The 16,900-nt window shown below is 41.7% G+C and overlaps 1 protein-coding gene across 2 annotated transcripts in view; it reads right to left on the bottom strand.

Moving 5' to 3' along the window:
* Positions 1–954: 954 nt before the first annotated feature.
* The window catches only part of LOC128619798 (F-actin-uncapping protein LRRC16A-like), a 53,855-nt gene continuing 37,909 nt past the window's right edge, over positions 955–16,900 (bottom strand). The window contains exons 27-38 of one of the 2 annotated variants that reach the window (XM_053644357.1): positions 14,916–15,091; positions 12,869–12,956; positions 12,386–12,526; positions 10,236–10,302; positions 9,611–9,804; positions 9,164–9,267; positions 8,375–8,741; positions 7,348–7,396; positions 6,653–6,865; positions 6,406–6,534; positions 5,275–5,397; positions 955–4,992 (exon numbers count right to left, since the gene is read on the bottom strand). In XM_053644357.1, the coding sequence (XP_053500332.1) occupies positions 4,841–4,992; positions 5,275–5,397; positions 6,406–6,534; positions 6,653–6,865; positions 7,348–7,396; positions 8,375–8,741; positions 9,164–9,267; positions 9,611–9,804; positions 10,236–10,302; positions 12,386–12,526; positions 12,869–12,956; positions 14,916–15,091 (1,803 nt within the window). In that variant the 3' untranslated portion in view covers positions 955–4,840. Of the gene's footprint in view, positions 4,993–5,274; positions 5,398–6,405; positions 6,535–6,652; positions 6,866–7,347; positions 7,397–8,374; positions 8,742–9,163; positions 9,271–9,610; positions 9,805–10,235; positions 10,303–12,385; positions 12,527–12,868; positions 12,957–14,915; positions 15,092–16,900 lie in introns of both variants that reach the window. The other variant, XM_053644278.1, reaches the window with a different exon arrangement.

Here is a 16,900-nt window from a genome sequence, read left to right as displayed (position 1 = left end):
TGAACATTCTGACAATAAACCTGATTTGCAATGGGGGGGGGGGGGGTGAATACTTTTGATTGTAACTGTAGATAGATTATAAATACAGATATAGATACAGGCAGGATGATTCCACCTGGCAGACAGATCAACAGACAAACATAAAAAAAACCCACAAGTGTAGAGATATTATTATTATTATTATTAATATTATCATTATTATTATTATAAGCTTTATTGAACGTAATGATATTATCCAGAACTCTGTGTTTAGTGTTTTACTGTGTATGCGTTTACTCTGTGTTACTGCAGCGCCATCTAGTGTCCGCTTTACTATAATCCCTCTGTGTGTGTGTGTGTGTGTGTGTGTGTGTGTGTGTGTGTGTGTGTGTGTTTACTCTGTAGTGTTTTTGTGAAGTCCCCTTGACTGGACAGCTAGTGACTGATGGTCCACACTTACACGGGTATCTGATCCACATCTCAGTCCAGGATCAGCTCACACAGACACAGAGGGAGAGGGAGAGAGAGAGAGAGAGAGAGAGAGAGGAGACAGACACAGACAGAGAGAGACAGACAAAGAGAGAGACAGGCGCAGAGAGAAAGAGAGAGGCAGACAGAGAGACAGATGTAGAGAGAAAGAGACAGACAGAGAGAGAGAGACAAACAAAGAGACAGACAGACAGACAGAGACAGACAGACATAGAGAGACAGACATACAGAGAGAGAAAGAGAGAGACAGACAGACACAGCGAGAAAGAGAGAGACAGACACAGAGAGAAAGAGACAGACAGAGAGAGACAAAGAGAGAGACAGATGCAGAGAGAAAGAGAGAGACAGAGAGATAGAGAGACAGACACAGACAGAGAGAGACAGACAGAGAGAGAGAGAGAGGAGAGACAGACACAGACAGAGAGAGACAGACAGAGAGAGATAGAGAGGAGAGACAGACACAGAGAGACAGACAAAGAGAGAGACAGACAGAGAGACACAGACAGACGCAGAGACAAACAGAGAGACAGACGCAGAGAGAAAGAGACAAAGAGACAGACAAAGAAAGAGAGACAGAGAGACAGACAAAGACAGACAGACAGACAGAGAGAAAGATAGACAGACAGAGAGAAAGATAGACAGACAGAGAGACAGAGAGAAAGACAGACAGACAGACAGACAGAGAGAAAGATAGACAGACAGAGAGACAGACAGAGAGAAAGATAGACAGACAGACAGAGAGAAAGATAGACAGACAGACAGACAGAGAGAAAGATAGACAGACAGACAGAGAGAAAGATAGACAGACAGACAGACAGACAGAGAGAAAGATAGACAGACAGAGAGACAGACAGAGAGAAAGATAGACAGACAGACAGAGAGAAAGATAGACAGACAGACAGACAGACAGAGAGAAAGATAGACAGACAGAGAGACAGACAGAGAGAAAGATAGACAGACAGACAGAGATGGGGACACAGAGATAAAGTCCAATTTCTGCTTTATTAGGAATGATAAAACTAAACAGTACATTTACAGCTGTATTTCATGTAAGAGACAATAACGCTCTATTATTAATGTATTATTATCATTATTATTAATGTATCATTATTATTATTATTATTGTTAATAATAATAATAATAATAATAATGTATTATTATTGTTGTATTATGATTATTATTATTGTAGTATTATTATTATTATTTCTGTAGTGTTGTAGCAGTAGCTCAATGCCTGTACCTTAGCGCCATCTAATGGAAAAAAAATATGATGACTCCCATGAGGGTCAATAGAAATATATGAATTTACTAAATCTAGTCTATAACTTTATTAAATTCCAACCAGAATGATTATTTCTTTAAACAGGAAGCTGATGAATGTAGGAACCGAGCGAAGCCATAACTGTACACTGCATCTCTAACGTCTGAAATAAACACACAGACCCCGGAAATGTGTAAAATCAGTTTTAATCCCGACTGATAGAAACGCGCCCGGAAAAACCCAAAGGTCCACAAACTACACGTCTGTACGTGTGAAACGTGTTCGAACGAGATCAAAATACTGTGATTACCAAAAAAAAAAAAACTCAACACAGAACACACACACGTGCTGCTTTTAAAAAGATCACATTATATATTAACACTAATCTGCACACACACTAATCCCAGCTCGCCTTAACGGAAAACAACATGAAATCATTACGCAATAACGTTAATATAAATCACTCATATCAACAAAATGTACATCTGAAGGGAAGAGGAAGAGGAAGAGGAAGAGCCTGGACACAAAGATCAAAGGAAAAGCACCGACTTCCGCTTGTGTTCTGATCCTACATTACGGCGCGGTGTAAATAAAATGTGCTGAAGTACCTCATTAACACAAAATACTCATCACTTTAATCACCCAGACTCAATTAAATCATTAAACACATCAGGATCCAAACATCAGAGTTCAACACCAACAGGTTTCTGAAAAAATAATAATAATAATAATAAAAATATATATATATAAATTGATATATTTTTTAAAACTGTAAATTAAGTAAAAAGTGTTTTTTTTTTTTACGTACATGTTATTAACACTTAAAGTTTGGAAATGGAGACGGAAGTGCAGATGAAACATCACAAGTTATGAGCTGTCAATCATCTGCTATAAGCTCCACCCCTTTCCGTTAACGGTGCATGGAAAATAAATTGTGCAAAATTTCAATTGGCAAATTAAAGACAAACAAAAATAAAAAAAAAATAAATAAAAAAAATCAAAGTGGCTAGAATGTGTGTGTTGGTACTGAAGTCTTCTTTCTTTTATTTATTTATTTTCGACAAAATGTCACTTCATCAGTTTTCTTGCCCTTTTTTGAGAAATTCCAAAAAAAATTTTTAAATTTATTATTTATTATTATTTTTTTTTTACATTTTCCAGATGTTCGATGTTAAGGAAAATAAATAAAAACAGAAACCTGGTGTGTGTTACGAGAATCCCAGAACATCCAAAGGCAGTTTAAAAAAAAAATAATTTTTTTAAAATAATTTTTAATTCCAGCTCGCACCAGCAGGGGGCAACATCTGTTCATATTTGAAAACTTTTTGTTCGTTTAATTAACGCGAGATGAAATAAAACTTGTTCTCGGTTGTGGACTCAGACCTTTGGACCTGACTGTATGTGTAAACACACATATACACACACACACACACACACACACACACACACACACGAAATCCAGCGGCACGAAAACAAAAAAAAGAAGTCATATGTTCATGAAGAACCTCAGCATTGATCCAATCATCTTACATCATCAACAGAAAAGCTGTAGAATAAAATCCTAAAGATCAGAATCTGATCCACAGACAGAGGAGTCTGATCCTGAATCCGATTTTTTCCACACACTACTCGCAGAAACTGAAAGCATGAAAGTCTGACCTCAGATCATCAGACCAGGAAGAATATGATCCTTATCCTTCCTGTCTGGGAGAAGAGTCCAATCCTAGATTAGCCTAAGCAGAGAGGCCTGATCTTACACGAGTATAAACACAGTAGGAGTCTGATCACCCATGACTATAAAGAAGTCTCATCACTCATCGCTATATCCGATCTTGATAAACGGAGGAATAAACAGATAAATGTAATCTCAGACCAACATAAGCAATAAGTATACGATCCTAGATCACGTCCAATCTAATCCTCGATAAGATTGATCATAAATAAAAGAGGGAATCTAATCTTAAATCATCATAAATAGGAGTCTGATCCTAGATGCTTTAGAAAAATTTAACTGTAGATTTCATCATCAAACTGGTCTGATCTTAGATCAACAAAACTGAGGACAAATCTGACCCTGGATCACACTCAACTGGATGAGTCTGATCCCAGATCACCTTGAACTGGAGGGGTCTGATGCCAAATGTCCAGAGATAAATCTGATTCTACAGCACCATATTCTGGATGATCAGGATAGATACAATTCCAAACCTTACAGCTGGAAAAAAAAATTCAAATCTTAGGTCAAAAGTGTTGAGGAATCTGATCTTAACTTGAGATGAATAATTTAGGAAGTGTCTGATCTTGGGTCTGAACTTCAGTCACATCCAGAGTCAAATCTCGAATCATCATTAACTGAAAGCGTATGATCCTTACTCTCGTTAGCGGAAGAACACAATACAAGATCGCCAGAACAAAGCGAACAGTCTGAGATTAGACGTCTGATCTTAGATCAGTTTTGCTGTTCTTCATGAACACATACTCCAAAGACTCAGACGGGCTGAGAAACAGCAGGCAGATGCACAACAAACATGCAGTATGACTTTAAAAAGCAGGACAAAAAGTTAGACATGTCAAATCCGATCTCGTACGAGGAGTCCGATCCGTTCATCTGTTCAACCACAGACTAGATAAAAACTGAAGAACGTCGTGACACACACAAGCACAAAAAATCGTTTGATCTTGTTATTTTTGTTTTGTTTAAAGGATAATCAGACATGCAGACGTTATTGGAGACGCCGTCAGAGTCCTGCTCGGTCTGATCACAGTACAGTGGAGCTCTAAGGCACGAGGGCAGATAGTAGAGCGCCCCCTAGAGTCGCTTTAACAGTGTTTCAGCCCTAATTAGCATACGAGTGAGGAGGATATTAACGCAAGACACGTCATGCGGCGACGTCTGTCCCGTCCCGGCGAGAGACACTGGATCAGACGCTACGGAAGAGTTGAAGAGTGTATTATCACACACACACACACACACACACACACACACACACACACACACACACACATCTGAGAGTGCAGCTGGAATGCATCGGTACGTTTAACAGTCTTGATTCCTGAACTTGGAGGAAACACAGAGTGATATGGTCTCTCTCTCTCTCTCTCTGTCTCACTCTATATAAAAATAAAATCTTTATCTGCTTCCTCTCCAGAATCTGCCGATCTGCTGCTCTGACTCGAGTCCTTGTCCTTCTCGGCCGATTTGTCCTTGACCTTTGACCCGTTCTCGTCCGAGCTCTGCTGGTTCGTGCTCGAGGTTGTTCTTGCTGTAAAAATAAGGGGCGCAGGAGAAAACAAATGGATAATGATAGAACAATTTAGGCAAAGGATGTCAATAAAAACAGCGCCCCCTAGCGCCCTCCTCTATAACAGCAGCTCTCAAAACGGTTCTTCACTAGTTAGGCTGCCTACTGATCGGACAGAGTGCAGGAAAAATAAAGAGTACAAATACAGAACAAACACGACAGAGCGGATAAACACTCGGGTACATGAAGAGAACTGAAAGTTGATGAGGTGGAGTTTGAGAGGTGAAAGGTCAGAGGTCTAACCGGGTCGGGAGAGGGACGTCCTGCGCTCTCGCTCGCCCTCCGACTCCTCCGGGGCTCGTGCTGCTGTTTTCTCCATCTCAGGCTCGAGTTTAAATACGCTACCGTCTCCTCCAGTCACGTCCACTGCGGAGAGGACCAGCGCTCTGTTTAGCCTTTAGCCTCTTAATCAGACTCTCTTTACGATTCGTCAGACTCTCGTTAGGATTCATCAGACTCTCTTTAGCCTCAATCAGACTCTCTTTACGATTCATCAGACTCTCGTTAGGATTCATCAGACTCTCTTCAGCCTCAATTAGACTCTTTTCGATTCATTAGACTCTCGTTAGGATTCATTAGACTCTCTTTAGCCTCAATCAGACTCTCTTTACGATTCATCAGACTCTCGTTAGGATTCATCAGACTCTCTTTAGCCTCAGTTAGACTCTCTTTAACTATTTAGCCTTACTCTTACTTTTTTCACTTTTATCAGATGCTCATTAGCCCTAATCAGACTCTTCTCAACACTTAATCAGATTATATTTACTTCTCAAGCTTTAATCAGATTCTCTTTAGCTTTTAATCAGACTCTTTAATTTTCTAGACTTAATCAGACTCTTTTTTTATTTTTATTACCCATACTTGCTTTCATTTTTCTAACCCTAATCAGACCCTATTCAGTTCTGAAGCCTTAATCAGACTCTTTTGACTTCTTATGCATTAATCTTAATCTAAACCTTCATCTAAAGTGCTGAATCAGACTCAGTTTAATGCTTAACAATATCGTTTAGTTCTGAATTAGACTCTCTATAGTTCTTAATCAGAATCTATCTCGTTATCTAGCCTGAATCAGACACTCTTTAGTTGTCAGACTATTTAGATTTCTAGATTTAATCAGACTCTCTTAAGCTCTTCGTCAGACTCTAATCTGCAGGGTTGCGTGAGCTGTATCAGGTGCTGATGGCAGATGAGATGCGACACAAAGACAAAACAAAACTATCGACATGACAGGAACCAGTGCATGGAAAAACACACACACACACACACACACACACAGCAAACAGTAATAAAATAGGACCCGCCCTACTACAGTGTACTGGAGCTACGGGACTGTAACAGCAGCAGTAATGAAGAGATTAGTGATTCGGGTTCTACCTTCCTGAGTGGAATTCTTGGAGCCGGAGCTGCTCTGTGGAGGATTCGAGGATCCGTCTTTTTCCCAGGCCACTTTCCGAAGTGTAGACGGAGCCTTATGACCTCCTGCAGGAGACTCTGAGCTCTCGTCTGGAGAAGAAGCACAATGAGAGAGAACATGTGAGTGATGTCTATACCTCCAGCCATACGGATACAGGACGTGTCTGGAAATCATCATTCGGTGCTGGTCTCAGTAGAGAGAGTGTACCGATGCTGCGTGTGCTGCTGCTGCGGGGTTTTTGCGGAAGGGCCGGTCGAGGGCCTGGGCTCGGTTTGGCGCTCTGAATTACAGGTTTCGGGCTCGTCGGGTTCGGGCCTGACCCTCGGGTTCTCGGTGCTGCCTCGGGTTTAAAATCCCCCCCAACCCGAGGCGTCCTGTCAGGGGGCGTTACAGTGCTGCTGACCTCCACCTTACCCTGACCTGCAGAACCACAGCGAGAGAGAGAGAGAGAGAGAGAGAGAGAGAGAGATGTAGAACCCTACAACAGAGTGTTTCCCTATCAGAAAGGGTTCCAATTTGAGCTCAGAACCTGCAAAGGGTTCTTCAAGGGTTATTTGAATGATTAATGGTACTAGCTTTCTAAATGGAACCTCTGTGATAAGGGTAACGCCTCTCTCATAGGGTTTAACATAAAAGATGGACAAAACCATATACCCTGTAGGGGTTCTTACTCTGTAAGAGTCCACACACTCTCCAGAATTTAGAACCCTAGGGTTCTAGGTAGGTTCAAGCACCACAAATATCACTAAATAGTTTTCTATAACATAGGATATCAGAGTTGAGTATGAATTCGTGTCCATCAATGTTAAGCAACATTTCAATAAAGATGCGTTTGAAATGGTTTTATTGCAGACGACTGGGAGAGCAGATGTTCTGCACGCTGCAGGTTAGAGAGCTCTCACCTGATGGAGGTCCGTCCGGTTTCTCTGGACTCGATGAGGAGTCAGAGATCTGGAAAAGAACACCAGAGGATGATATTAGGACCCCATTATCAGGATAATTACTGCTGCGTTCAAATACGCTCACGCTTGTGGTTCTCACTTCCTGTCCGACGACGTCGGCGTTACGGAAATCACTCAATGCAAAATTTATTTACAGTAAGTTTAGCACTTTCCTAATAATTTAACAACAGATCTGAGGGAAATTTGTGTCTTTACACTGTCTGCATGAAAGACTTAACAGCAACAAGCTAGCTAGCTAACGTATTAGCATCAAATTTATACTAAACCTTTATAACGAACAGTTTGTTCCTCTAGAACACGGATCTCCTAAATGTTTCTGAACAGAAAATAAAGAGAAAAAACAAACAAACTAACTTTTGCTCGAGGTTAGCATTAGCATGACTAGGGAAAGCAGAATCTCAGTAGACAATAACTCATTTTATAAAGCTTCCTGAAATGAGTCCCAGGAGATCGATGAATCCAGAGAAGTTTCCAGAAAAATCTCTCTGAATCATTATAAAAGGTCTTCCTGACATGAGGCCAGAGAGATCCTCAGTCTCCTGCCAGATATTGATTTTTATATAATAAAACAATGCATTAAAAATATTAAAAGTGTCTTAACAGTGCTTGGGCGTTCCACTGAAGTGCACTATGCCTTCTAGTTTAGCAACGCCGATATAATTTCACACGACTAAGGCATATGCATGGCTTAAAGTGATTTAGCATCAAGTTATTTTGTTCAGAGTGTTAAAGGAACTTACAAATCATTAATACAATGGAATGTAATAAAATTTTATACAGACTGCAGTTCACACAGTAACATCCAGATGGCGCCATTTTGTCTGTTTTCACCTGTGTGTGTTTTTTTTTTTAAATAAAGCTCAAAAGATCTAGTCTTTGTTCTGACTCAACTCACAAAAATGGCAAATGTAACATGATTAAGGTGATTATTCTGCTGATTTTGGACCACTTATGAACTCAAACACACCTTGGCTCTCTTCTCTCGCTTGGCCTTCATCTCGGCGAGCAGGCCAGAGCCCAACACCTGGACTCCACAGTCCGGCGTCTTCAGTTCTTCAGAACGCTCCGAACTGCTGCTACGCTCTGAACGTAATGACTGGGACTTTGCTTTAGGAGACAAGGGTTCCTCTGCAGCCTGGGGGACTGGAGATAGAGGTGGGGCTAAAGTGGAAGACTTCTCCTTGTCCTTCTCCTTGTCCTTCTCCTTGTCCTTCTCCTTGTCCTTCTCCTTGTCTTTGCCTGAGCGGGACTTGATGAGGTTCAGGAAGCCCCCTTTGCGCAAATCACGCTTCCTTTCAGCATCCTGAGAGTCTGAGGCCTTCACGGACATCTTCCTGAAAGAGGGATGTAGGAGGGCAGAAGGAGAAGCAAAAGAAGAGATGAAGAAAGGCAAGACAAGATCAAAATAGAAAAGGAACAAGAATATGACAGAGAGAAAAAAAAAGGAAGTTACAGCAGAAAACCAAGGAACCAAAAAAGAAACCAAACACACAAATAGAGGGACCAAAAGAACATTAATTATTCATTCTTGCTCAAGCACCTTCTAAACTAATGTACCTTCTGAAATATTGTAGGTTTAAAACTGTATCTTTGAGGACTTGGACATGCTGTAATACTGGCAAATAATGGAGTCCAAACAGATCAAGGAGGTTTACATATTTGTCTGAGTTCCAAACAGACTAAACATCAAACACCACCACTGAATTTGCCTCTGAATTTTTTAGCAGTCGCCATTAAACACCATTTAAGTACTGACTTGTCCATCTTGGTGACTTTCTTGGAGAAGAACTCGTCCACACCCTCGTCCACTCTTCCCATGAGGCCGTTCTGCTCTCCATCCTGAGACTGCATTCTGCTGACCTGCTGTTAGGGCACAGTAACAGAAAGGTCCGCCGACTGTTGCACTTCAGAGACGCTGATTTGACTCGACCAGATGGTACAATGTTTAAGCAAATTTAAGAAATCTACACAATCTACTGGAAAAACATACAGCAGAACTTGGGCATACAGCTTCGAAAGGACAGCTTCGAATGAAGGTCACAACTAGAAACTTTGTTGGTCACAAATAAACCATTTTTAGGGGCAAGGCGACCAAATCAAAGAGTCCATTAAACAAAAGGAATTTCAAAAGGTTCCAAACATTTCTTGATTTCTAAGACCCAAGTTATACAAAGAACTTCAGCCGGTAGATGAGGTCACTCACAGGAACCCTGCTCGAATGGGTCTTCTTGTTCCTCTTGGGCCGTAATTTGGTGTAATGTTGGAGTTTCTTGGCTTCCTCGGACGGCAGATCTCCCACGACCCCCGGTGGCTTTTTGTCCAGTTTGGCAGGAGGTGAAGGGTCTTCAACATGGATGGGAACATCCTCCAGAGCCTTGTCCAGGTCAAACTCCATCTCTGATATACAGGAGAACCAATGAAGAACCTCAGCCACGAATTGTCACTTTCCAATCACACAAACTTGACCAAACTTTTATATCGTGATATATTTCTATGTGCTTCTTTGTACCATGGTGCAATATTTTAACCAGAAAAGAACCTTAACATGGTCTAGAATCTTTCACAGAACGCTTCAGAATATCTGGCTTCTAAGAAACTTATAAGATCTTTATGTCACATTAAAGTGGGTCAGGCTGCCCGAAAATGGTAAATACCCAGGCACCCACCTCTTTGATGGGCCACAAGGGCAGAGCTATTTCAAGGTTCTCAAATACTGAGGTACATCACGTACCCGATTATTGACACTTGCCTAGACTTGCCTGACCCGTTCCTCGAGATACAGGAGAATTCTTCAAGTTTAAATGCAAATAAAAGTGTCCCAGACTCACCAAAAGCTCTGGAGACAGGCCTCAGCATCCGGCTGTGGATGCTCTTCCTTTTCGACTTTGGAGTCATCTAGAAAAAGTTTAAGCAAAATGTTAATGGCACTGACGATATTCCCGAGACTCGAATCCCAGAAAGAACTTCACTTCCTCATTTCGTATTTTATCAGTTCCTCAGTCCTCTGGATTTATTGCAATTCCTGATCAGTCTGTACCAAGATTATAAAAATGTAATTTATGGTAATATGATTTATAATCATGGTGGATCCAGAGACAATCCTGGGAATACTGGGCAGTAGTGGACGGGATGAACCCTGGGTGGTCTGCCAGGGCATGACAACATTGCAGCGTTTTACAGACGTCATTCCACCAACCAGCATGTTTTTGGGAGGTGAGAAGAACCTGGAGAGCCCAGAAGAAAACTACACACACAGCAACCCAAGCTCAGAATCAAACCAGGGATTCAGAAGCTCTAAGGCACAGGAATGCTACCTGCTGATATTTTTAACTAAAAATGTAAATTAAAATTTACTCTAAATAATGCAGGTCTTTGAAAAATTCTGGTGTGTTGAGGAGTTCAGGTGAAGCATTCAAAACTCATCAGAAAACAAACACACAATTTAGCACAAGCATTTAGTCTCAGGCTCAAGCTGACTCCATTATCAACTCATGGAGGAGAAAAGTGCTAGAGTAATGACTTCAGAGAGAGAGAGAGAGAGAGAGAGAGAGAAAGTGACTGAGGGAGAAAGAATGTTGTGAATGTGACGGGGAGTAGCTCTGAACAACTCTGTTCTTTGTGCTAGTGACTACTTCTAGACATTCGCAGTGAGGGAGAGAGAGAGAGTGAAAGAGAGAGAGAGAGAGAGATGGGGGAGGCAGCTTGTACTTACACTGGGGCAGCACAAAGTCTCCATGAAGCAAATAAGTGAGGAAAAAAAGAAAGAGGGAAAGGAAGAGAAAAGAGCAGAAAGAGAAGTAAGAAGCTCAGCTGTTCCAGAAACCAGACAGAGAAGAAGAAAGAGAAAATAATCCACTAAAGTAAAATAAGACATCAGACAGAGCATCTCATGCACACCAGCACCGAGGTCCTCATCAACAACTTGAACATCCATGGAGGAAAAACTCACACATACAGGTGCATCTCAAACGATTAGAAAATCATGTTGATATTCGAATGTTTTGAGACGCACCTGTATACAGATGATCGTGTACATCTTCAGCTATACGGGACGAATGTGCACACATTACCACACACTGGCAAACAACGCTCCGTGAAATCCAAACGTTCTGGAAAAACCCTAACCCTCGCCCTATTCGGACAGTGTTACTTTCTCAGAACAACGTCTTTAACAAAGTCGTATGACTCGTAATTACACAACCGCCAGTTTCAGGTTGCTTTACCGTAAATATTTACACCAGAACAATACTTCTCACTGACCCCAGAGAGAAAGTGAACAATCATAGCTTTTACAATGTTGTCCTGTTGCAGTCAGACCAATGACAAAGCTGACTGGCTGAAGAGGAAAGAAAGATGCACAGTCACTTCTGGTAGCCTCCTGGATGTCATGGATCGTTTACTGAATTTCATTTATCATTTATATCCAAGCAACTTGAACTCCAACCTTCTGGTCACTGGAGAAGAATCTGAACCACAGAGCTACCACAAGGATAAAAGCTGAGCTTCTCACTAGCCGTGATGGATGGAATGAACATGAGCAGATACCATCAGAGCGCATGGACGCCAATAAACATGATGTGACCAAAGACAGACAAACGAATACCTGTCTATTTATTAATGGTGTCAGATCTTTAAATCAGAAATACGAGACCATACACACAGGAACTGGGGGTTTCCTGGACATCTCTGGAGCATTTAGGTACATCTCTCCATTTTAGTAATGTGTTGTATTAAAGTTTTCACATGTGCCTTACACTAGGGTTTTATAGATAAAGCCCTGATGATTAATATTACTAATCTTAAAGCCTTTAGTTTGAAATATTGTATGCTAAAGACTTTAAGCGTTGGCTACATCATCTCATTTTTATCCAAATCATACCTTTTGTGTTTACTGAATTCTGAAATTCCACCAGCTGTTCCACTGGATTGAGGTTAAAACCATCTCCTCAAGCTTCATGACCAAAGCCTGGAGACTCACCATGCAGGTCTCGATGTCGTCCAGCCTCTCAGCCTCCAGCAGCTCCATGGTGCTCCGTTTGGAGGTTCTGACCTCAGGTACGTCCAAATCCAGGGACTCCTGCTGCACCAGGGGGCGCCCTTTTCTCACCAGGTGCTCCGCCTGATGGGTACACAGAATTAACACAACTATAAAATTACCAGAGATCTTATTTTGTTCTTGGACAATAATCGACATGCATTTGGAGCATACAATAATACCGTTTGGATGAAATATCTATCTCCACACTAACTAAGGACTTGCCTTAGTGTCTTAAACTTCACTTAAATGTAACTATAAAAGGATAAAAAAAAAAAAAGTATGACCAACAGACAATTTAAAAAAAAAGTAATCATTGGCAAATTGCTGTGGTACAAGGACTGGGACTTGAGGAACACTGGAAGAAAGGGTTCTATTCTTGGCCTTCTGGTCTTTAGAGGTCATACCTCTATGAAAACTACTCACCAGTGTATTTTGAGAGCCAGAGAGTGCTTCCAAAATTTCATCAACGATCCGGTCGGAGAGGAATGAAGCCAGACTCAACTTCACTTCACTGAAAGAAAAAGACCAAGAGAAGGTTGCCCTTGTTCAAAGCAATCTCGCTATCAAACTCACACATCTCGAGTGCCAATCATCATCAAGGATCTGCCATCAAAATAGCACAAAAAAAAATGAAGAACTCGGGTTTAAGTCTGCTCTACAAACTCGTAAACGTGAGCCAGTCCACAGTTCATCAAAAGTTCCATCACAAGGAATCATAATTCTTGGGTTCCAAGCAAAATCTGAGAGATAATGGCATACTAAAGGCCAGAAAAGTGTTTGTTATCTTCACAAACAGTGACTCTCAAGGTAGCACTGAAGACCACCATCTCTGCATTGGTTGCATTAACACCAGTTTTGAAGAGGGTCTCAATCCAGATCTTGTAGATGATACCAGCTCTGGATATTATATTCCAGCTGGATATTATAACTGGATCCTGGATAGTGCCACCACAAATCATTACGTCTAATTTCCAGAAAATTAGAGGATGATGTGGAACCTGACACCAACAGTCATGGCTCTGACTCATCAAATCCCTGAGTCTGAATAAAGATAACCACCATCAGCGCAGTGCAATCAATACAGTAATCACTTGGTCTCTGGTTTGGTTGGACCAAAGTGCAATTATATCTTCAAACGACGACAGTGTGATGTCTTGCAAGATCTTGTAGATGACTCCACTGTTAGACAATTCTAATTTCAGGGTTCCTATGCATCATCACCTTGTGTTTCCAGAAAACTGGAGGATGATGAAGGCTCAGGGACCAGCAAGCACAGCTCCAACTTACGGAGTCCAAAGTCTGACCAAAGCCGAGGGCCACCAATGGTATAGCAGGTGAGAAGAGCCTTGCATCGTGGGTTGGTTAGCATAAGAGTCCCTGCGTGAAAGTGTGACTATAACTGTTAATTACTGTCATGTGTCCCACATCTACATTTATGGCATTTAATATGGTATCTTGAAGGTTTTTAAGAAATTTTGGTTTCTGGCAGGTTTTGGAGAACATCTTACCCAATCTTTTAGAGAATGCCACTAGACTTTTGGAGAATGCTGGACTACTGGAGCTCATTATTGTTTTAAACATTCCCATTCAGAAGCCCATTTATTCTAGTCTTTTGAGGGATGCCAGTGCTGGACTATTGTTCATGGATATCTGCAAGAACATTCAAGAACACAGGAGGACATTGATGGTCAAGAGATCGGCAATCAAAGCTCTGGATTCATCAAATCATGTCGTAACCCCTTGGATTCCATTTTAGTCATCATGTGCCTCGTTGGAAGGGTAACAAAAGATGCTGTCTTGACATCTACATGGTTCCGAGTCGATGTGATGTCTTGCAGGTTTTCTGGAAAGGGTACATTTAACTGAATCTTTTGAGGGATGTCAGAAACAGATTTCTACATTTCATGGTTATCTTAAAATGAGTTTCATTTAAGTGCCACCATGCAGCCAATCCTATTTCAAGAACAGTTGGGGTTCAGAGACCGGCAAACACAGCTCTGTCCCATTGCATAATACATCTGTCCAAAGCTGAAGATCGCCAGCGCTGTCCAACACAAGTAACCCCTTGGTTTCTGGTTTGGCTGCTATGAGATTACTGCAACAAATATAATAACAGAAGTGTTCGGTGACAGAAATGGACAATGGTGGTGCCTAGACATCTACATCTTTAACAGTGAATGTGAGGTCTTGAAGGTTTATAAAGATTTTTTTGGAGAATGTGTCCAACCTGATCTTTTGAAGGACAGGGTATGGTTATGGTCTAGAGTTATCCTGAAACATGCATAATTTCACTGCAACCAAACTTCATGACCAGCAAGCATGGTTCTGGCCAGAACAAAGAGCCATCACTGCATGTAATCTCTTGGTTTCTGGCTTGGTTTCCATGACCAAGGGACGAAAATGTGATGTCTCGCAGATCTTTCGGAAATGTCTCGCAGATCTTTCGGAACTTTCGGACCGATTCTCTAACCTGATCTTGTTGATGATGTCAACGCCAGACTGCTCGAGCAGCGTGTTCTTGACGAAGCTTCGTGGTACCGTCATCTTCCCCGTCCCTGCTTTGATCAGCTCGCTTCGCAGGTTGGGTTTCTGCATCACGTGAGGACAGAGACCCTCCGCTGTGTCCACCATCGACTCCAAAAGACTCTGGAGGAAAAAGTGGAGCAGGAACGTTTTGTAAAGAAGGTCTGAGGCAGGCAATGTAGCGTGTATGAGACAAAATACAGATAGGACAGATAATGTGGAACATTAATACACTAATTATCGAAAGGTTTTTCCAATGAACTAAAAGAAGCCAATGGAACTTTGGGTTCTAGATCACCAGTTTAACATTAATTTGTGTTAGTTTGTTCAATGAAAATTACTGTCATCCATGTGTTAGATTCATCCCTATGCCCATCCATCCATCCTTATACACATCCTTCCATCCATCCGTCACATTCATCCCTATGCCCTCCCTTCCTTCCTTCCATCCGTCTGTCCAAGCATCCATCCCTCCATCCTTATACACATCCTTCCATCACATTCATGCCCATGCCCATCCATCCCTCCATCCTTATACACATCCTTCCATCACATTCATGCCCATGCCCATCCATCCATCCCTCCATCCTTATACACATCCTTCCATCCATCCGTCACATTCATCCCTATGCCCTTCCTTCCTTCCTTCCATCCGTCTGTCCAAGCATCCATCCCTCCATCCTTCCATCACATTCAACCCAATGCCCATCCATCCATCCATCCATATACACATCCTTCCATCATATTCATCCCTATGCCCATCCATACTTCCATCACATTCATCCCTATGCCCGTCCTTCCATCCATCCGTCTGTCCAAGCATCCATCCATCCTTATACACATCCTTCCATCCATCCTTCACATTCATCCTTATGCCCTTCCTTCCATCCATCCATCCGTCCATCCATATACACATCCTTCCATCACATTCATCCTTATACCCTTCCTTCCATCCTTCCATCCATCCTTCACATTCATCCCTATGCCCTTCCTTCCATCCATCCGACTGTCCATCCATCACATTCATCCATTCCATTCATCCCTATGCCCATTCTTCTGTCTGTCTATCCATCCCTTCCTTTCTCCCACCCTATGACCATCCTTCCATCCCATTAATCCCTGTGCTTATCCTTCCTTCCATCCATCACATTCATCCCTCTACCAATACTTCTGTCCATCCATCCCTATGCCCAACCTTCTGTCCGTGTGTCCATCCATCCATCCATCCATCTACTCAATTCATAAGTCCATCCATTAGTCCATCAACCCTCTATCCATTAAATTACAACTACATAAGTGTATCCAGCGATCCAGCCAGTCGATTGCTCCACCCATCAAATTTATCCATCCATCGAGTTCTGAGTCATATCACAGAGCATGAAATGTGTTCATTTTCTCAAAAACCATGAGCACGCATTAGCATTTCTGCCTGTTTTCCTTCTCAGTGAAGACCCCTCGGTGAAAGAAATCCCTCCTGTGCTTTGTAGCGTGTTTATATTCCGTAGCAGTTCATGGCCTCAGCGCGATTAAAAACGCCAAAACAAGGCTATTTATTGATTGTGTGGAATTTCTATCTGGTTGTCGGGGCATTTGAGAGTACCTCTCGATATGCACTACGCTGGGAGAATAACAAAATGTTTCATTCATTTCTACTACAGCAGACTCAAAAAGCCCTACAACCGTGAGGAAGTTCTGTCTCCTGAGGAGATGTGGGTCAGATGGGTTCACAGAAACATTAGCATCAGTACTGATATATATTTTTATAAATATGTTTATTGCTAGAGATGAATACAGGAACCGGTAAACTATATCCTATACTCAAACCATCTCAAAACATACGGTGGTTTGCAAAAGTATTCACCCCTGCCTCCTCGAACTTTCTGTTTTGTCACGTGAAACCTATGATATGAAATTACTTCATTGGGATTATAC

Source organism: Ictalurus furcatus, chromosome 1 (assembly GCF_023375685.1).
Source record: "Ictalurus furcatus strain D&B chromosome 1, Billie_1.0, whole genome shotgun sequence".
In the NCBI taxonomy this organism is placed as follows: Eukaryota; Metazoa; Chordata; class Actinopteri; order Siluriformes; family Ictaluridae; genus Ictalurus; species Ictalurus furcatus.
This window is presented reverse-complemented; position numbering and strand designations above follow the sequence as displayed.